Source organism: Rhamphochromis longiceps, linkage group LG12 (genome assembly GCF_057381845.1).
Source record: "Rhamphochromis longiceps isolate RC_006_pf linkage group LG12, R_longiceps_female_GT1.1, whole genome shotgun sequence".
NCBI lineage: Eukaryota > Metazoa > Chordata > Actinopteri > Cichliformes > Cichlidae > Rhamphochromis > Rhamphochromis longiceps.
Genome location: NC_140568.1, coordinates 6,855,944 through 6,877,101, shown reverse-complemented (window position 1 = coordinate 6,877,101; position 21,158 = coordinate 6,855,944). Strand labels below are relative to the sequence as shown.

General features: G+C 41.2%; 1 protein-coding gene across 2 annotated transcripts in view; it reads right to left on the bottom strand.

The window, feature by feature from the left end:
- Positions 1 to 2,188: 2,188 nt before the first annotated feature.
- Positions 2,189 to 21,158, bottom strand: part of LOC146656745 (putative E3 ubiquitin-protein ligase HECTD4) — a 41,349-nt gene continuing 22,379 nt past the window's right edge. For both annotated transcript variants that reach the window (XM_085424515.1, XM_085424516.1), the window contains exons 43-76: positions 20,974 to 21,143; positions 20,628 to 20,743; positions 20,430 to 20,533; positions 20,176 to 20,337; positions 19,866 to 20,014; positions 19,647 to 19,726; positions 19,189 to 19,352; positions 18,836 to 19,073; positions 18,591 to 18,727; positions 18,378 to 18,504; positions 17,813 to 17,950; positions 17,224 to 17,360; positions 16,981 to 17,141; positions 16,717 to 16,898; positions 16,418 to 16,623; positions 16,190 to 16,320; positions 15,855 to 16,060; positions 15,568 to 15,747; positions 13,838 to 15,231; positions 13,537 to 13,744; positions 13,234 to 13,457; positions 12,666 to 12,811; positions 12,471 to 12,574; positions 11,600 to 11,723; positions 10,750 to 10,940; positions 10,498 to 10,644; positions 10,280 to 10,399; positions 8,492 to 8,647; positions 7,700 to 7,803; positions 7,287 to 7,508; positions 7,030 to 7,196; positions 6,677 to 6,872; positions 5,663 to 5,885; positions 2,189 to 3,793 (exon numbers count right to left, since the gene is read on the bottom strand). In XM_085424515.1, coding sequence (XP_085280641.1) covers positions 3,657 to 3,793; positions 5,663 to 5,885; positions 6,677 to 6,872; positions 7,030 to 7,196; positions 7,287 to 7,508; positions 7,700 to 7,803; positions 8,492 to 8,647; positions 10,280 to 10,399; positions 10,498 to 10,644; positions 10,750 to 10,940; positions 11,600 to 11,723; positions 12,471 to 12,574; positions 12,666 to 12,811; positions 13,234 to 13,457; positions 13,537 to 13,744; positions 13,838 to 15,231; positions 15,568 to 15,747; positions 15,855 to 16,060; positions 16,190 to 16,320; positions 16,418 to 16,623; positions 16,717 to 16,898; positions 16,981 to 17,141; positions 17,224 to 17,360; positions 17,813 to 17,950; positions 18,378 to 18,504; positions 18,591 to 18,727; positions 18,836 to 19,073; positions 19,189 to 19,352; positions 19,647 to 19,726; positions 19,866 to 20,014; positions 20,176 to 20,337; positions 20,430 to 20,533; positions 20,628 to 20,743; positions 20,974 to 21,143 — 6,651 coding nt within the window. In that variant the 3' untranslated portion in view covers positions 2,189 to 3,656. The remainder of the gene's footprint in view (positions 3,794 to 5,662; positions 5,886 to 6,676; positions 6,873 to 7,029; positions 7,197 to 7,286; positions 7,509 to 7,699; positions 7,804 to 8,491; positions 8,648 to 10,279; positions 10,400 to 10,497; positions 10,645 to 10,749; positions 10,941 to 11,599; positions 11,724 to 12,470; positions 12,575 to 12,665; positions 12,812 to 13,233; positions 13,458 to 13,536; positions 13,745 to 13,837; positions 15,232 to 15,567; positions 15,748 to 15,854; positions 16,061 to 16,189; positions 16,321 to 16,417; positions 16,624 to 16,716; positions 16,899 to 16,980; positions 17,142 to 17,223; positions 17,361 to 17,812; positions 17,951 to 18,377; positions 18,505 to 18,590; positions 18,728 to 18,835; positions 19,074 to 19,188; positions 19,353 to 19,646; positions 19,727 to 19,865; positions 20,015 to 20,175; positions 20,338 to 20,429; positions 20,534 to 20,627; positions 20,744 to 20,973; positions 21,144 to 21,158) is intronic.

The window sequence follows — 21,158 nt, the reverse complement described above, 5'->3', positions numbered from 1 at the left end:
CAAAACACAGTCATCATCACCCATTTTTCTTGACAGCCATCGTTCCATTGAAACAGTTTCCTAATCATTAGACACCCGCCTTTTCACCTCTTATTAGCACAAATCTCAGCTGTTTTCAGAAAAAACTATTTTCAGCAGAAATTCTGCTGATTCACCTCTTTTCTGCAGAAATCTTCAGCGTTAAGGCATCCACACAGCATTTTCGCAGGAAATGCAAATTTTTCTAGTTAAGCAACTTAACACTCACCTACGAATCATTCAAGCACCTAACCAGTGTTGTGTGTTTACATAACAGACAGCTTAGCAAAAAAACTATTTTGAATTGTATGGTTAGGCACTTTGTTACTAGCAGCTGATTTTCCCCATTTGTAAGGAAAATGCCAAAGACAACACAGTTCGGCATAAAATAGCATTTTAAGGTTTAAGCTAATAACTTGGGATATCTGGGCATGGAGTGCAGTGTGCACACCATGCTACTGCACGTGTATACAGTGCATATTATATATGTATTATATTTGGTTTGTAAATTGCTTTGGTATAATATTTCAAAAACAGCATTTAAGCTAAGTTAATTTGGAGTTTAGCTACTTATTATGTTTCCATTACACCGCATTTACACTCTGGTCTCCTTAAGTGAGTAATAATTGAGTTCCTGGTGGTGTCAGAGAGCCCCTTTGACCGCATGTTGTCCATTCACAGCAAAATCTTCCAAATACAAGCACCACACTTCAAATCAACTCCAGGCCTTTGATCTGCTTAACTGATAACAACATGATAAAGGGATTGCCCACACCTGTCCAATAAAGAGCCTTTTAGTCGATTGTCCAGTTACTTCTGGTCCCCTTTAAAAAGGGTGGCACATGTTAAGGAGCTAAAACTCCTAAACCCTTTATCCAGTTTTACTGTAAATACTCTTAAATGACAGCTTAAAGTTTACATTTACACATTATGTCCATGTCCATTATATAACTATTACTGGAATATGTTTCAGTAAACATAAGTAAACAAGTAAAAAAATAAAAATAAACATGTGTCAGTGTTCAAATATATATAGACCTAACTGTATGTCTTAAATTTGACCTAGAAATTTCAGCAAAGCAGTATAAAAGCTCAGTAAGCACTGACAGCACACAAAGTCTTTTGGTCTCTTCCTCAATTACACACATTGCTCAAGACAGTTTTCTTTGAATAGAACACACAATGAAACAGAATCCAACTATTGAGTCAGTTTTACTGTTTTACTGGCAGTTACTTAACTGCCAGTAAAACATACAAAGCATGTTTTAAAATAGACAAACCATGACGTCATGATGAGAACTAATTGTCAAAAGAGACTGGTAACAGTCACATTCACCAAGTCACATCACCAGCACTGGCTGGTCAAGTATGAAAATGTGAGGGTTCCTGTGACCAATAACTTAAAGACCAATTAGTTAAAATGATAATTAGATCAAGAGCAAAAAAACAAAACAAAACAAAAACACAACAACAAAGAGTATTTGTACATGAAGACATTTCTTTATTGTGACACAAATCTCAAATGCCATCTGATTCTTTACATCTGTATAATCCATTTTTAGATATGTTAAGCTTCCGATGTGCAGAGGTAAGACAGTAAAAGTTAAGTTAATGCAACCATAAATAATTGTAATAAATATCAAGTAAATGTACAGCACACATTTTATCGTAACACCTCCTTGTATGGATATGTCCGTTTTATAACCTTTCCTACCCCTCCCAAGAAGGAGTAGTAGAAGAGAGAGCGTCCCTGTTAGCAGCGGTGTATCACCCTTCAAAAGGAACTGAACCAAAAACCAAAAAATTTGCAAGCAATCAACAACCCAATTAGTCAAATAGCAATTTTCGCTGTGTTTTTCAGTACTATCCAAGTAAAATGGCGATTTTACTCACACAAGAAAAACATGTTTCACCATGAGTAGAAGAAATTGAATCCATCTGAGTACAAGACAAAGGTGATAATAATATTATTGGTATTTCCAAAAAATTCATAAAAAATAACAACACAACAAACTGGATATCCAACAGACATCAGCTAGTTTGCTCATTTTAGAATCTTTTCTTGGAAGAGTAGTGCAAACCGAAAACCAAAAGTTATAAGGTGAAGTGAATTAGCAATTAATAAAAATTGCCAAACATAACTTTAGTCTATTTACATTTTTTTCCCCATCCTATTTATTTATTTTATTTTATTGTTTTTTTAAACACAGCTAAACATTTGGTTATGGGTAATTTGACCAAAAGAAAAAGAAAAGAAAAAAGCAGAATGCTGTTCATTTCTCATTAAAGAAAACTATGAAAAGGCAGAACTCAATTTAACCCGCTGCCCCTTCCTCGGTGTACGTGTGAAGATCACGTATATTGGGAATAGGAAACAAGGACATTCACATTCAGTAGAAGTTATTACACAAACAATGTGGAAGAGCAGCAGCTCATGGGTTCCCTTCCTGCTTTCACAATGCAACATAGGTTTCACAATTTGTAATGCAACTTTATAAAAAAACCCCAAAAAAACCAAAAAAAACAGAGCAGGCTTCGATTACCATCGTCCAATCTACCTGACCCCTCGTTCTGCCACAGCTACTAAGGTATTAAAAAAAACAAAAAAAAAAACAAAAGAGAAAAAATAAAATAAAAGTATCTATCTATTCATAAACTAATAGATTAATATGACTTTTTACATGACTTAAATACCCTCCCTTCAGAGACTTGGATAAAATGTAATCAGTTTATATAGGCATAAGTTAGTTTGTCCATTAGGAGTTCATTTTTATTTAAAACAGGCAGTAAACTACATAATATCCTGTACAGCACTTGTTCAAACCTTCTGCCTGCTTATACTTGACAGGTTCCAAGACTAGACAGCAATACAAATTTCTTTTCTTTTTTGGGGGGGGGAGAGTCATTGTACCTTAAACTCAAAAGCCATGATCATCATCTGATTTTCACACACAGCATTACCCTCTTGAGAGAGGCTCCTACAGCAAAGGCATGTTTCTGAACATCACCCCCACAGAGGGGTGGCAGAGGGAGGCAGCTAGGTTAAGCGTTAGGAGAGTAAATGTTTGTTTTGTGCCATAATGGCAATGCCAAATCCAGCGAGTCAGACCGAGATTACAGTGCTAAAATGTTAAGCAATCGTGAATTCAATTAAATTCAAAGTGCTGATCTCAAAGTTAGCCCGTAACGCTGCTAAATTCACAGAATTTGACTGAACCTTGTTAATCCTTCTGTTAAAGGAAAGGGGAGGAAAAGGTGAACAAAAAGTCTCACAGTTGGTTCACTTCAGCGTCGTCCTCAAACTCCGTGTCAGTGCCAATTCAGAATATCTTCCCTGAATTCCCTTGAAAAAAAAAAAAAATAAAAAATAAAATACAATAACAAGAAGAAAAAAAAAAGCAAAACAAATCAAAATAATGAAACGTACAATTTGTGTAAACTGCAATATAAAGCAGGGATAAACAAAGCATTGCCACTGAAAATGTAATAAAATTAACTTTGTGACTTGTCAATGCAGCAGAGCATAAGGTCTGTCTCAGAGGAAAGTCCAGGAACTTGGGGATGAAGGGAGAAAAGGGGTCACGGGTGAGGGCGAGGTTTGGGGCACATGGGGGGGAATATTCGGTTGTCAAGTCTTCTCAGCCGCTGAGTGGGTCCTCGCGGTAGTGGATGGCGTAGCGCAGTTTCTCCAGCATCACGTCCAAAGAAGTATACTGGGGCAGTTTCACCATGAACATACAGGTCTCCACCCGGATGTAGCGAGAGTCTGGCTGACCTAAAGGAGAAACAGGAGTTCATAACCCAGCACTTCTCTCCCAGTTATGCATGTTTGCCAGTTGTTAATGAACCAGAAGCCCAATGACGTGCTACGTAGCAGGTGCTATAATAAGCTGCCAGCTACAGTGGGGCAAAAAAGTATTTAGTCAGCCACCGATTGTGCAAGTTCCCCCACTTAAAATGATGACAGAGGTCAGTAATTTGCACCAGAGGTACACTTCAACTGTGAGAGACAGAATGTGAAAAAAAAATCCATGAATTCACATGGTAGGATTTGTAAAGAATTTATTCGTAAATTAGGGTGGAAAATAAGTATTTGGTCACCTCAAACAAGGAAAATCTCTGGCTCTCACAGACCTGTAACGTCTTCTGTAAGAAGCTTTTCTGTCCCCCACTCGTTACCTGTATGAATGGCACCTGTTTGAACTCATCATCTGTATAAAAGACACCTGTCCACAGCCTCAAACAGTCAGACTCCAAACTCCGCCATGGCCAAGACCAAAGAGCTTTCGAAGGACACCAGGAAAAGTATTGTAGACCTGCACCAGACTGGGAAGAGTGAATCTACAATAGGCAAGCAGCTTGGTGTGAAAAAAATCAACTGTGGGAGCAATCATCAGAAAATGGAAGACATACAAGACCACTGATAATCTCCCTCGATCTGGGGCTCCACGCAAGATCTCATCCCGTGGGGTCAAAATGATCATGAGAACGGTGAGCAAAGATCCCAGAACCACACGGGGGGACCTGGTGAATGACCTGCAGAGAGCTGGGACCAAAGTAACAAAGGTCACCATCAGTAACACACTACAACGGCAGGGAATCAAATCCCGCAGTGCCAGACGTGTTCCGCTGCTGAAGCCAGTGCATGTCCAGGCCCGTCTGAAGTTTGCCAGAGAGCACATGGATGATACAGCAGAGGATTGGGAGAATGTCATGTGGTCAGATGAAACCAAAGTAGAACTTTTTGGTATAAACTCAACTCGTCGTGTTTGGAGGAAGAAGAATACTGAGTTGCATCCCAAGAACACCATACCTACTGTGAAGCATGGGGGTGGAAACATCATGCTATAGGGCTGTTTTTCTGCCAAGGGGACAGGACGACTGATCCATGTTAAGGACAGAATGAATGGGGCCATGTATCGTGAGATTTTGAGCCAAAACCTCCTTCCATCAGTGAGAACTTTGAAGATGAAACGAGGCTGGGTCTTCCAACATGACAATTATCCAAAACACACCGCCCGGGCAACAAAGGAGTGGCTCCGTAAGAAGCATTTGAAAGTCCTGGAGTGGCCTAGCCAGTCTCCAGACCTCAACCCCATAGAAAATCTGTGGCGGGAGTTGAAAGTCCGTGTTGCTCGGCGACAGCCCCAAAACATCACTGCTCTCGAGAAGATCTGCATGGAGGAATGGGCCAAAATACCAGCTACTGTGTGTGCAAACCTGGTAAAGACCTATAGTAAACGTTTGACCTCTGTTATTGCCAACAAAGGTTATGTTACAAAGTATTGAGTTGTATTTTTGTTATTGACCAAATACTTATTTTCCACCCTGATTTACGAATAAATTCTTTACAAATCCTACCATGTGGATTCATGGATTTTTTTTTCACATTCTGTCTCTCACAGTTGAAGTGTACCTCTGGTGCAAATTACTGACCTCTGTCATCATTTTAAGTGGGGGAACTTGCACAATCGGTGGCTGACTAAATACTTTTTTGCCCCACTGTATGCAGGTGTACAGTAAATGACATGACAGCAAGCCTGAGATTTTGAATGTGTGTCTGTAATTTAACATTTTAGAGTTTGCTCAAGTTTGCAAGAGAAGCTGAGATGATTCGGGGCCTTGCTTAACCCTCAGATCTTACCTGCTGCTCCATCAGGAGGGGCGATCTTCATGGGGTATGGGGGAACATGAGCGGTGTCAGGCCCCCCATCCTTGCAGGGGCACGTGAATGGGATGCGCTCCTGATTGCATGCAAACTTGATGAACTTGCAGAGCTCCTCCTGAGTGAACATCTCCAGGGCGGTCCAGAAGAACTCGATGTGCTGGTCAGTCTCCATCAGGCCCACCTGATACATTGTATGAGCCTACGAGGGAACCGAGCACATGCTGAAATTAAATACTAACCCGTGACAACACGAGGTGAGTGAAATCTCTCTGTATTTCATATATTTAGCATGAATCAATAGCAGAATAAAATAAATAAATAAACTGCCTAGCCCGACAAAGAAACTTTAATGACAAGTGACACAGACATATCACTTTCACACAAATATGTTTCACCTCAGTGTTAATTTTAATAGCAAGCTTTGATTTAGTTTTAGGCATGTTTTAATGTTTTAATAATTTAGGCATCTAAATTCTTCTCATTTTAGTTGACTATGTATCAAAAGGTTCTTGTAGACTAAATTTGAGGTTGATTTATTTGACTAAAATATAAAGTGTATTTACCAGCTAGAGTTGCTCACACAGTTTACGGCGTAGTTTCATGTGTGCCAAATGTGTCCATGCGTCTACTCCTCCCTGTCTTCCAAGTGTTGACATTTTGCTCCTTGTTTCACATTTTTATGAGAAACAAGGAGCCGAACTCTCCTGCTTTCTTCAAGGCAGCAGATCAAATGTGCACCTCTAACCTTACTGCACAACTAGATTACTTCTGACTGGATCACTTCCAAACTGGCCCGCCTTTATACACAACTTTTTTAGTTCTGATTGGATCTTATTTCTCCAGAATTTTCTCATCTTGCTTTCATTTGTTAAGAAAATGTCAGTACATTTTATTTTAGTTATCATCTTCTTTGTGTGTCAGACAAGAAAAAAAAACGTTGACGTGAACTATGATGACAATTATTGGTCAACAAAATTAACACTGCTTTACCTTCAGGAACTCCAAGTTGATGTAAGGCAGGCCGCAGGTGCGCAGCTCAATCTCTATAGGGCTGAGCATGGTAAGCAGCTGCAGGGGAATGATGGATCCGAGCCCTGCACGCACCGCTGTCATGCACTCCACATTCTGCAGCTCCCTCAGACGAAGGCTCCGCACCGCCCGTGCATACACATCCTTGTTCTGCCAGCTTTGCAGACAGATACAAGTACACAGGATATCCAGAATGAAATCACACCCTAATGTTCTGTGGCATTTGGCTATAAAGACAACTTACGCCGAATTAAGATAACTGCAAACGGGAACGGGAACAACAACAAAAATGCGATCAGTGGGATGATTTGTACCTGACAATGAGGCTCCGCCCTCCCTGACAAAGCTCCACTTCTTCACCAGTCATAGTGACATAGGTAAAGGTGCAGCAGGGACGGCTGGGGGAGTCTGGGCTTTCTCCTGAGTGGTGCTGGGAGGAAATTTCAGCACACAGGGCCTCTAGCTCTGTCTCGTCAGTCACCTTCAGCATAGGAGGGAAAAGGTAAATTTGAGGTCACTAGAGTCATGTTGGTAGCATCTAAAGGTGCTACAAACACTAATATACACTTACATTTTCAAATTTCTTGACATAGTTGTAGGTAAGCACATCAGCTTCTTGCAGGTCCTGCTCTGAGTCGAGAGGCTCACCAACTAGGCCCTTCCAAAATGAGCCCAGTAAGTCCAAAGGAAGTGGCACATCTGCACGTATGGCTATGCCTAGTAGTTGGCCAAAAAAGTGCAGCAACTGTTCCTCTGCATAGCTGATAGGGCATGGAGTGAGGATATATTTCCCCTGAGAACAGCACAAATACAGATACGAATTATATTACTCCTAACACAGCAGTTTGCATCATGTGTGATAAAACACATTTCAGTTAGTATCTAGCACACAGTCGGATATGAATGAATTTTTGGGGAAAACAAATAGAGCAAAAAAGACAAAAAAAGCAGAAAACATGGTAGGTAATAGAAAATAAATATTACCTTATTACGATTGGCTGCAGCACTGGGACAGGGGAGCAGCAGGGAAAGTGCAGAACTCTGCAACTCCTTACACACCTGCCACAGGAAGTGTCTAAAAGAGCCACCTGCACACATTGATCACAGCCAGTTAGAACAGGAAGGGGGCAAATACTATTCACAGGGCTGTACATTGATTCAAAGTGCACATACAAACAAACTTTGAAAGAATTTTAGTTCAATACAAATAGACCCGGAATCTGTGCTGCAGGCTTCTGCTTATGTGATTAACTATTGCAGTATGAGAACTCCTTTTACACATGGTGCTTATTTACCCCTTCTTAAAGCAAGTTTTGTTGTTTTATTTTGGTAGAAATGTCCTTCCTTTTTTTAGGTTCCGGTATTATTTTTTTTATAACAAAAAATATTGTGAAATATAGTGAAACATGGAAACTTCTATCAAAACGAAACAGAAAACCTACATTGGCCTGTAATGTCTTGAAAGTGGTCAATTTATTTTATGGCCTGACAGTGTAATTAAGTAACTGCAAATGCCACATTTACATGATGTTAGTCTCTTTACTTCTTCCTGTATTACAGAAAAACAAAATGAGCAGAGCAGAATAAATCTAAGTATATCCAGTGCTTAGATTCTCAACCGATTAAAAGTTCATATATTTTGCCATTGATTTTGTATTTTGCTTTTAATACTGGTTAGTTAGTTGTACCAGTTATTTGGAAGTTTATGAATTAAAATAAATCTCAAGCGCAAGAATCAAAGGCAGTACAGAAGTATTGTGAGGGAGAAATTCTTACTCGTGCCATGAACTTCCTCTCCAGTGAAGCGGATGTTAAAGGCGTAGGTTGGGTCTCCTCCACTGGCGAGTTTCACACAAAGCTGGGATGACGGCACACACGACAGCTGGCGTGCTGCCTGGCAGAAGTACGTGTTCTCTGATGACCTGATCTCACCTGAGGCAGACGCACCCAATCAGAAAAAAAAGCACGTTTGACAAGATACCTTGAAAGTATGAAGAGTATTAGGGCCACATTAAGAAAAAAAATAATTATTGATCATTTTGAGAAAAAAAACCCCCAAAATGTGCAGATTACAAACTGATGCAGCCTCTGCAAGATGCTTTGTATAGATGAGTTACTGAAACAAATTGATTAGCTGCTACATCCCACTAAACATTGGATGTTAGATAGATGCTCAGACCATGTCTATATTGGGTCTGTTGTTTTTGCAAGCAATCGACATCTATACGACGTCCAAACAAGGTCCACAATTTGGACGCCAAACCATGACCCACCTTGGAGGTTAATATAATGCTCAATATATGAACTTTGGACAGGATAATTACTTTGGGCGTCACGTGGACATCTGTGACAGGTGCCGGAAATTTACATGATTAAGAAATGTAGTATTTTTAATTACAAATATAAACATTATTGTTATCAACATAAACAATATGTTTAAATAAAGATTATTTAAAAACATCCCTCATTACTTATGTGTTATTCTATTGATTTATTCAGTACATGTTGGTATTTTTTTTTAATGTTAAAATGCAAAATAATTATGGTTAAAGTATTTTTGAAAACTTTTGAAATTCCTTTTAAAAAGAGCACAATTGTATTTAAAAAGTTTAAAAGAGCATTTTCTTTATATATGCTCCATATTTACAAGTAATCCCGTTTTATTTGTGAAGAGGTTTGTAAGAGGAAGTGAGTGTGTTTGTATTCAGTAGCAAGACAAGAAGTTGCAACAGAAAGTATGAGAAGTTTATGCAATTGTGTATAAACTGGACTACTCTGCTCAACAGTATTTGTTTATTCGCACATTTTGCAAACTGTCTGTGAGAAGCTCGGGACATTTCTGCTCCAAATCCACCGTGCAGCTGCTCACTTTTGTTTTAGCTCAGGAGCCCACGCCATCTGAAGATGTCCACTAATCGCTCTGTATTCCTTCACACATAACTGTTTCTGTACAGAAAACATGCCCTCCACCATCTGGAAACATGGGACTATAGAGCCCATAGAAGCAGCCTAAAAACAGTCTAAAATGAGTCGAAGATGTCTTCAACAACCACATTTTAGACGTTCAGTAGACGTTGAAAAAACAAAAACAACATTGCCTGGCGTTACAAAACAACCCCTTCAGTGGATCAAACATATAAACATATGACATATAAAAGACAACAGTCCGATGTCACTTGCGCAGTGGGACTGTATCTTGTGATACAATATACACGCTCTTCAAAGTTTGTGGGTTTTTTTCCTTCTGACCAGATGTTGCTTTCTGCACCATCGTTTCAAGATCCTTATTACCACACTCTGTTTATGTGCTAAAAGAGAAATCGTTTTCTTGTAACTAAAACCGATTTTGAAATATAATGTCACTAACTTAGCTACACAAGCCATTATATGGAGGATATAGCAGCTGTGGCAATTTGCCTTGAAAATATTTTAATCTCCACATTTCTACATTTTTTTCTCAAAATGATCAATAATAATTTTTTCTTAATGTGGCCCTAATGCTCCGTTAAGTGATATAGAACTTTGAAAAACTAAAAAACGTGAACCAGTGAAAGGAATACCCACCTCCCACAATCTCTAGAGGGTCCAGTGTAATCTCTGGAGCGGCATGGTCAGCTGTCCGCTGCACTGTGGCATTCAGTACTCTGTTCATCACAGTGACCTTAGTGTCATAAAAGATTAGGCCTGCAAATAGAACAAGCGGTGAGTCATTTCAACAAAGCAAGCTTTCCAGATAGGTTACACAAACTACAACGCGAGATGTGTGCTCAGATCCCGCTCACCTTTGGCCTCACTCAACAGAGCTGCAATGCTGTTTTGATACGTATGTGTTTGTCTCAGTTCCACCAACGGCAGGAAGAAACTCTCCAGGCTGTTGTTGAGCGATTGCAGCAAAGCAAAGCGTAGGCGTAAACTCTCCACAGGCACATCTGAAAACATTGAAATTTATACAAAAAGTTATGTATAGCTGACAAAACCCCCCCGAGGTTTCAAACTTTTCAGTGAAACTCCAAAAGTGCTGGCAGTTTACATACTGAGCAAGCAGGCCACACGAGGATCAGCAGCATCACTGGGGTCCAGGTAGACTTCATGGGGGTGCAACCGGGATGGTGTGATAGCCAGGTGACGGCACAGTCTGTTGATGTACTGTACCAATGCCACATCCATTTCTAAGCTCCACTTTCTACAAGCCTTCTGTGCATGGCGAGTGTCTATACAGGTGCACCTGGCAGAGGAGCACGGGAGTTCTTAAATAAAGAGCTCTGAGCTCATTAAAAACATTAAAGAGCAGAAACATTATCAGATAGAGACAAGACACTCAAAGAATCCTTAATACAAACTGATCCCTAAGAGCCAATCAACTGCCAAACCAGGGGAAAAAAAAAGAAAAAAAAAAAGACATGAAACAACTCACACACTCGCCTTCTTAAAGGCAAGCAGAAACTCAGCAGCCATATAGAAATATCTGTGGGCAGTTATTTTTGATAGAAAGAAAAAAACAAAACAACCAAAAAACCTTCAGTTTAAATAATCACCAAAATGTTTACTACATCTGTAGAATCAGTCGACTCTGATAAAAATGGGACTTTGCCCCAAAATAAGGCTTATGAAGCTTTTTTCCCCCACTAGAAATTCTACATATATCATCATCTTTGCAGTTAGTAATAAGACATAATATATGCATTTATTATTGTTTTTATAAAGGTTAAAAACTTCTAATTAGGGTAGAATTACTTAAAACAAAAGAAAACTGACAACATGTTAAGTGTGTGTGTGTGTGTGTGTGTGTGTGTGTGTGTGTGTGTGTGTGTGTGTGTGTGTGTGTGTGTGTGTGTGTGTGTGTGTGTGTGTGTTTGTTTTCAAACAAGGCTGTTCAAATCTCACCTCTCAAAGTGAAGATCATAACCACAAGCCAAAATTGCCCTCCAGACACTGCGGATGTCCTGCTTGGCTCGGTCAACAGCAAATTTATGGAAGCCTTCTAGTGTCAAGTACTTCTCCTCTGGGACTAAAGAAACCATTCACAGCAGGTTGCATTTCATTTACAAATACATGGATCAGCTACTGATATGGAAAATTCTCACTTTTATGATAATGGACTGGCGGTGTGTCAACAGACAAAAGTGCCTTTAAATGCAATTGTGTGGATGTCTTAAATTCTCTGGTAACCTACTTACATTAATTTCAATGTTGTGCTGCTTCATCCTACTTTCCTACAATTCAGATACAAATATTATACTTTTTCTTCTCTACAGTTTCAGCTGTTAATTAGTTTTCAGATGAAACTTAATGAAAAGGTTTATTAAGATACTAACAAAACAAAACACCCGCGCAAAACATTGCTTTTAATGATTTTGACATATGACAAAGTGTCTCGTGTCTGGTTTTGGGTGCCCTCATGAAATGACGCAACTATGGAAAAAAAAAAAAAAAAAAGCAAAAATGAAACTGCTATCATTTTGATGTTCAATTTCCATCAGGTTCCCTAAAATTTATCTCATGACACAGCACAAATGTTTTCACTTTTTCGTGTCCTTTGTTTTTATTTCACTTTTACTTGCGAAGGAACATTTGAAACTCATGGATAAGCCTGGATAAGTTCACAGCTTAGGAATGTGAATATTTCTTCACCACACATTTAGTTCTGTGGTAGTTAGGTAGTTAATTCAAAGGTTGTTTTAATCCTTTGCAAATCTTTGTGTTAGCTAAAAATTCATAGATGTGTGGAGTCAAAGTGGGAGTGTTTATTACAAACCTTCGGTTTTCTTCGCAGGAGATTTTTCCACATCTTTTTCTTCAGGTCTGGATTTCTCAGGAGATTTCGGCTTTAGCACTGTTTTCTTCTCACTCAGTGCGGTTCTGAGAGATGAGCACATTTTAATTCAGTTATCATGGCAGTGTGTTTATGCCTCTATACATGTAGTTACCGTTCAAAAAGTGAGTGACGTACCTGACACTGTTAAGCACAGACTTTTCCTTAGTGGGAGGTTTGGTGATGGGCCTCTTGGTGCTTACTACCTTGCCTTGATGCTGCTCTTTTCCTGCCTTGCTGTACTTGTTCTTATTTGGCTTAGGAGTGCCATACTTTCTTAGAATCTAAAAAAATAAAACATTTTGTAAGTTGTTGTGTACAAAAGTTGAAAAGTTGTTTTAAAACAAAAAGGTCAATTAAATTAAATTACAGTTAAATTATTATTATTATTTTTTTTGAATTATAGTAATCCATCTATCCATTTTCTTCAATTTTTCGAATTCAGGTTAGGGGCATTTAACCTGGCCCCACTAATTCAGTGTCTTTGAACTGTGGGAGGAATCAGAGAACCTGAAGAGAACCACGCTGACACGGGGAGAACATACAAACTCCACACAGAAAAGGTCCTGATTTAATTCAAACTCAGGGCCTTCTCTCTGTGAGGTGACAGTCCAAACTAAAACCGAGCCAGCCATTTGACTAACAAATTTTTGATTTAACTATATCAAAGAATTCACAAGTTTACTGTTGAGCACTTGTTTAATACCTGAGTAAGTTGGTCCTCAAGTACTTTCTTGGGAGGTCGAACATTGGTGAAGAAAGTATGCAGTAGGTTGCCTGGTGTCTGAGAGTTGATCTGCTCCTTGCTGAGGTAAATGTCAGACACTTTAACGGGCTTGGCTGGCGTGAGGCTGAGCATCTGCTCCGAGTGGACACAGCTCTTAAAAATATCTGTGAGGACATCTCGGGCTCCAGGTACAAGCTTGTCACCTTCAAACAGAAGAATTTTAATTTAGACAAAGTAAGAAAACTAAAAGCAGCAAATATGTGATTGTAGTTAAGTGACAACCTTTGATTGTTTTCTCCAAGAAGTAGTCTTCAAGGGCAGAGCTTCCCTGTGTGTCAAACAGGCTTTGGTTAACACTGGAAGCCGTGAGGATCTCCTCATTGGTCAGCTCCATTAGTTCTTCTTCACCTTCCAGGCTGGACAAGCCAATCAGGTCACTGCTGTTGAAAAGACTGGCACGAATTTTTTCCACTTTGGCTCGAGAACGCACCTATAGTCACCAAAAGAGAAATTTTCCTTACATTTTCAACATCTTAAGCACAAAATCAATCAGATGGAATAATAACGATTTGAATCAGCTCACCTCAATGACAGCGTAACCCTTGATGGGTCTGGCCATGACTGCATTGCTCTCTAATGAGGTGACTGTGTGCATAGAGCCCCCATCTGACGCGGATGGCGTTTCTGCACTGTCGACAGGTTCCCCTAAGCTGCCGAGACTCCCAAGACTCCCTGTGCTACACAGGGAGGTATCTAGACTCTCCTGACTAGAAACTGTCTGTGACTCTTGGAGTCCCTGCTGGGGGTATGTAATGGCAGAAGCTGCAGCCGCAGGAGTGAGAGGTGGGACAGCTAAAAGCTCCTGATCGACGGAAAGTTCACTGGCAGTGCGGGAGACCCCCTGAGAGGAGCTGCAGATAGAGGTCTGGCTGGTAGAAGCTGAAGCACTCACACTCATAGCTGGAGTTACACTACTGGAGCTGTCGGGACTCTCGGGACCTCCGTTGTTTGCAAAGGGGCGCTCAGGTTCAGGACACACTTTACCATCCTGAAGGCTTGCAACACCAGTCCCAGGTTTTTTCTTGGGGTCCTCCTCCTGGAGAGGAATGAAGACTTCATCTTTAAAGAGCCCCCCATGTGCGTTGCAAGCCCTTCGGATAGCATTACGGACAACAGCCTCCTCCAGGTGCGTGGGAATACCTGAGAGCACCAGCAGGCGACTGTGAGCAGTGGGTCCAACCAGAGCCTGGCAGGCGTCCGTTACTGCATCGCTGGTTACGCTTAAGCCCTGTGGGTCCTTGTTGGCAAGGTGTCGTAAGATCATCAGCAGAGTAAGGCAGCGGTGGAACCACAGCATGTCCTCAGGTTTACTACCTGCCATGTTCAGCAGGGCACTGTCACTCTCTGACAGCCTTGCACCTCCACTTCCCCGTTTACCAGACACTGCTGCCACTGCAGCTGCTGCTCTCTCACGCTTCATCTTCACCTTCTTACGCTTTGATAGCAAACTGGGGCTCTGCGGTGTCTGGCCTGGGGATGATGATGAGGATGAAGAAGAATCACTAAGGTTAGGGGCACTGGTGGAGGACAGCGCTCCCACTGAAGAGCCGCCAACATTGAGAGGAAGTGTCACCTCTGCAACAGCCAGACACACTTCCATCAGGGCATGAAAGTATGTGGAGAATCGACTCTGCTCCGCACCCAGGGCCAATGCAATGCCTCCGGATGAGGACCCCCCTGCTCCAGCCCCTCCAGCAGTCCATCCCTGAGTTTCCCGGTCATAGAGCTTTCGGAGTTCTGTCTGCAGGGCCATGAGCACTGCGAGGCAGGGGTTAAGCAAAAGAGCAATTGAACTTGATAGACCAGTAGGGCTCTTGCGCTGCTCCAATTGGTGGATCTTCCGCAAAAGTTCCGCTAACAAGTGAAAGATGAGTTCTTTGATGGAGGGAGCCAGATCAGTTGTCCAAACCAAACCACCTAAGAACAACGACCAAGAAAATAATCAAAATTGGGATCTTGGGAAATCTTTATGCACCTAAATGTCTCGTGACTTATAGCTTAGGTTCGTAAGCTTTGAGTTGTTACTTCTAACTAAAAGGACATTAAAATGAATAATAAAAATTTAAAACTAAATATCACAATTTAGGATTTTGAAATCTTTTTTTGAAATCTCACAATTTAGGATTTAATGGGTGAAATCTACATTTGTGTGTTTAATGTAATACTACAACTGCTATATGACAGGGATACAGAAATATGGCAATGAAATACAACATGCACATTAAATGGTGTCACAATGGATATTCCTCCTACCAAGTAGTTCTACCACTTGTAGCAGCACAGATGAGGGAACTGTGTCCAGCTCATCCTCTGATCGTTCACTGCTCTCTCCCAGCTTCCATGTTAGCAGCTGTTCAGCAAATGCCATGGCTAATGGAAACTCCAGTGGCAAGGAGTGCAACACCAGCACAGCACCAGGAGGGGGGGACACCCCTACAATTAAGACAAAGGGATACTTCATTACATTTAATGGGTACAGAGTTTATTCACAAAACAGCTAAAGCAGCGTATATAAATTCCCTTTGGAATTAGATACTAACCAAGCTTGATGTGCACTTTATCAGTAGGGATCATAACAGAAGGATATTGATTGGTGGTAGGTGGGGGAATAAGGCCTGTGTTGGTAGGTGAAGCATCCAGAGGATAACACACAGCCTCCATCAGATTCAGCTGGCCATTTCTCCGCACCTTGTGACCCAGGCCATACACCATGACTCGAGCCCAAGGGGCCTTGTACAGACTTGAGCTAATGGAGTAGAAAAGATTAAGATGTCATTTTTGCTATCAATTTGATTTTGTTTTTAAGTTTTCTCTCCTATGTTTTTTATTTATTTATTTTATTAAAGCTGTTATTTAATAAACCACTATAACTCACTCTTTACGACAGCCTAGCTGGCTTTCTTTGCAGGACACGATCACAAATGCAGCTCCTGGAAAGCTGACATCCATGCTTACTTTGGATTCTGACACTGGGAACTCCTCAGATGTAAACTGCTCTGGTGCATTCTGTCAAGAATCACCCCAATTGTAAGAGTTGTAACAGCTTGTAAACATGCACCCTGAGATACATGTATTAAATTAATAACAGATTGGCAGAACATACCTGTAGAAAGCAGCATATCTGCTTTGTAAGCTCAAGTAAGCTTTCTTCTCCTTGATGCAAGGCACGGGTGATGGCCACTGTCAACCACTCCCGGATTGGCTGAGCGTTGCCCTGGTAAAACAGGTCTGTGGGGGAGCAACTTTGGCCCTCAAGGTTGTGCAATACTGACTGAGCCAGCAGAACAGAACTTGAACTGATCGTGCCATCTGCAGGAAGAAAAAAATTGTCACATTTACCACTAATAGAATATGCACATGGTATTAAGGTGTTTCATTATAATATCGTATAGCCACACTCACCAGGGAGGGGTGGAGCCAGCAGCTGGTTAGATAGAAGCTGCAAGTGTTCCAAGGTGATGTCACGGATAGCAGGTATGTGGAAGAGACGAGTGAAGGTGTGCGGATTCTTGGGGGCAAAGATGTTGAGCAAGGCCATGCGACAGTATAATCTGGCCAGTGCACTCTCACAGCGAAGAAGTTCCCTAAAATAAAGCAGAGCTGCATGAATGATTCTGTGCAGCATGTAGACGTGTCATATTTATCCTCATTGGATTCACATGTTACCTGTGAATCTGAATGTTGCTACTGTCTAATGAGACCAAGCCATTAGCCGCAGTACGGCGAGATCCAGCAGGTGGGCGTTCCAGCATTTCAATTGGATACCAGTACCTGACAAGCACACCCTCACTACGCAGGTATGTCTCCACCTGTACCAGTTCATTCACCTTAACAAAGCAAACAGTTTGTTCATCAGCATCTTTGTTGTTAAGATAGAAAACGCTTATAATGGTAAATGAGTATACTTACAGAGTCCACATCCAGCACAACACCATGCAAACCAAAAGTTTTTAACATGCCCCTGATGGCAAATTTCGGCAGTGCTGTTCCCCCTGTTGTGCTGTTGGTATTGTTGCTGTCAGGACATCGGATGACCACAGTCAAGCCTGTGTTGAAACAGTACATCACCACGAGGATCATTTAAATGACATCACATCATATTACAGTGGTCCCTCACTATAATGCAGTTCACCTTTCCTGGCCTCGCTGTTTTGTGGATTTTTTTTGTGCAATTTTGCATGTTTTTTTTGTTTGTTTTTTTTAACAGCACATTGTGTTTGTGTCCTGATTGGCTGTAGACCACTGTCAATCAATCTCATGCCGTGTCTCCTGGGTACTTTGCAGACTTCACCTATCACGGGTTATTTTTAGAACGCAACTCCTGTGATAAACGAGGGACCACTGTATATACATTTGATTTTTTTCCCCACTGGAAATTACAATAAGGTCATTCAAGCCTAGTGGCAGCAAGTGAAAAGTAACTATGTGCAATATTAGTACAGATGTCTAAAGACTTTGTTTTGTGTGCTTCATGAAATAATGTTATTTCCTTTCATACCTTTGCGGACTTTGTCGATAGTGAACTTGTTGGCCTCATCCTTGATATCCTCAATAGTTGGGAGGTAGAGATCTCGAGGAATGCCACCATTCTCTTCATACAGAAATTCCACTGTCTGCCTCGCAATGTCAACCATGCCTGAAACCAGAAACAGCGTCTCAGCTCTACGTACAGGTAGACAGTCTGGTAAGTGATTAATTTTATAACTTCAGACATCTATTTAATGAGGGTTGATGACAAGAATCCCATCATCAAATCATGAAGCACATTAAAGCATGTAGTATTAAAACTGAGGTCTGATTTGATTTGATACTTAATTCCTTGGTCTATGAGTGAACCTAAATTATCAGCAATAAACCTTAAGGCGGTTAAATAAACATGTACAAAACGTTCTTCCTATTATGACATTATTTTGACTTTTAGACGCAATTAACGCTCCATTTAGTTTTCAAAAACATCTTAAGGGTCATAAAGTTAAAACAGCACAGGTTAAGTGTTTATTGTCATGGAAAGCTGCAGTGGCACGCAAGATTTTTTTGGCCATGTTGTAATATAAGTTATTTACCCAGCTGCAGAGCTCCTTTGATTTGGTCCAGGCCCGATTTCCTCTCAGCCTCGTTACGGAACCGTCTACGAATTGTGGGGAACACTTTTGTCTCCCATGCCTTCACCAGAAGGGCATAGTGGTCCTCCTGAAGTCAAATCAAAATTCAGTCATGAAATACTTAAGCTTAAAACTTTTTCCAACACAATTTTGAGCATTGCAGACTTTTCTTACTCTTGGAACATCATCATCATCCTCATCATCACTCTCATCATCAGCAATAGGGGGAGGATGTGGGTCGGGTCCAGAGGTGACCAGATTCTCATAGCTCAGCTCCACCTTATAAAGGCAGGACTGGTCACTGTTGTACTCTGCAAAAGCCAAATATTCAAAGGTTACTAGGCTATGAGGCAAAAATACAAATCGACAAGGAAGAAAAAAAATTATTGAAAAGGAATGCGAGATGACAAGAGACATACGCTGCTGAGCAACTGCAACAGCTGCAATCCGACAAGGGGGTCCATGAGAACCAGAGTCCGAAGTAACACTAGCGCCTGCATCATTATCGCTGTCTGAGGCCATAGCAAAGGGCAGTGCTTCAAAATTTGCACTGATTTCTTCTGCAAGGTCTACACACAAGTCAGCAGCATTTCTGTGTGCTTGGCCTTCAGCAAATGCAAAAGGCCGGCTTCCAAAGTTGGCACGTATCTTTGAGTTCTGCAAAGGAATATAGAGAAAGTCAATATATAAATATATACATGCATATAAATAATCCAGTACATTTTCCTAGAGCAGTTCAAATATAAATGAGCCCTTTTTAGCAGAAACCCACCTTCTTTTGAATGTGTACCAGGGGCCACATTCCACCAGCTACATCGTCAAGAATGGGACTAAGCCGCTGACCACAATAGGTAAAATACACCCTGCCTTTAGGGGCCTGACCAGGTGGAGGTGGAGTGCCCTCAGAACGCTCCCATCCAATTCCAGCTACATCACCTGTGTTCATGCAGATGGAACATCCACATCTCAGTAATGGCTTGATGTGAACAGGTCATGACACATTTTAAAACATGCTAACATAGGAAACAGCTCAAGTTAGATTAAGTTAAGAAAGCAAGATATGCTTTTCAATCAGCTTTTTGAAAGAGCAGCCTGGTAAGCAACATTGCATGTAAAACGTTTATTTCAAATCCATAACAGACTGCCGTATGGATTTCCAAGCTGTGTAAATCAAACAAAAGAAATGATCGATTGAATATGGAAAGAAAGATATTTTGGCTACTGTCTCACCAGGAAGTAGAGCCACATCCAGCCTGACACTCTTCCATTGCAGCAGACTGGAGCCATTATAATGCACTGCCCTACCATTACTGACACACACAGACAGAGAGGAGACAAGCACACAGAGACAGCATGACAAAAAAAAAGAGTAAAGCAGTCAGCAATCAAGTAAGAGAAACAGAGCAGAGGAAATCCAAAGGGAGTATCTTCGCTTTAATAGCTACATACTTATGGAACAAACATGTGCCAACAGGGTTGGTCCATGCTCCATCCCTTTTCTCTGCTTCAGGTGCAAAACCAAAAGACACAATTGGCCCACTGTCCTCCTCTGAGTCTCCATAGGAGACAATTTCTATCTCCCAGTAAAACGATGGTGCCTGCAAGGACAAAGATAGAAAAGTTTAAACTATGGACAGGCTCCAAGTAAATAATTATAAATAAATAAATTATAAGTGAATAATTATATTTCATACTAATCGTTGATATTTGTTCAAACAAACTAAAATACTGCAGGAGTGGATTCCTCTGATGTGCCCACCTGAACTGGTACGGGAGAGGTTGCGTAGATGAAAGTGCCTCTGGGAAGCCCTCCTCCAGCACTTGGATCAGCCAAGAAGGTGACAGAGGTCAGACGGGATGAAAACATGCAGGCACGGACTGGAGGGAAAACTCTGGATGGACACCAAGTAATCTCCTTTGGCTGTTAAGACAAGCAGATCAAAGGTGAAAAGACAGAAGGAGCCCAAAATAACCTCTATGTATTTATTTGTCTATGTATTTAGGAGCCCCTACCTGACGTCTGTCCGTCTGCAGTGGTGGAGGTGGTGGACGAGCACAGTCCCGATATAGCATTCTTACTCTCTCACATTGAGCTTCAACCATGCCAAGGCGCTCTCCTGCACAAGATGACAGAAATGTGTCAGACACACAGTTGCTAAACTGGTATGGTGCTGAGAAGTACCAGCTGATGACATATCTGTATATGCTCACCAGGGCTGCACTCCTGGGCAACCAGGTTGAGAACCTCAACAGCAGCCGGACACTGCTGAATGAACTCTTCACAGAAGGAGCTGTCCTCTAGAAGTTGGGCCATCACCAGACACGCCCTGACAAAAAACAAACAAAAACAACAACATCACATCATATCACATAATGATGCTCCAGTCTGAAGGGGTTTACATTTTAAATATAAGATAGTTTCCCCTTATAATGCAAGTATGAGACTCAGACTAAAAAGTTCAAAAGTTGATTCCAAATTCAAACCCCAAGATATTTTGACACAGACCTGACCAATCAGACAAAATGCACAAGGTTACCTGCATTACTATTTACTCACCTAGTTCTGATTTCAGCCAGCAAGCGCACTGCAGCCATTACCGGGCTGGAGCCATCTCCGGTAGCTGGTAAAGAAGTGTGAATAGAGAGACTGCCCTCCTGTGGCAGAAGCATAGACTGCACAGCTTGTACCACCTTCTCTGTGATTGATAGCTTATAGAGAGGAAGAGCCTGTTGTGGGGAGAG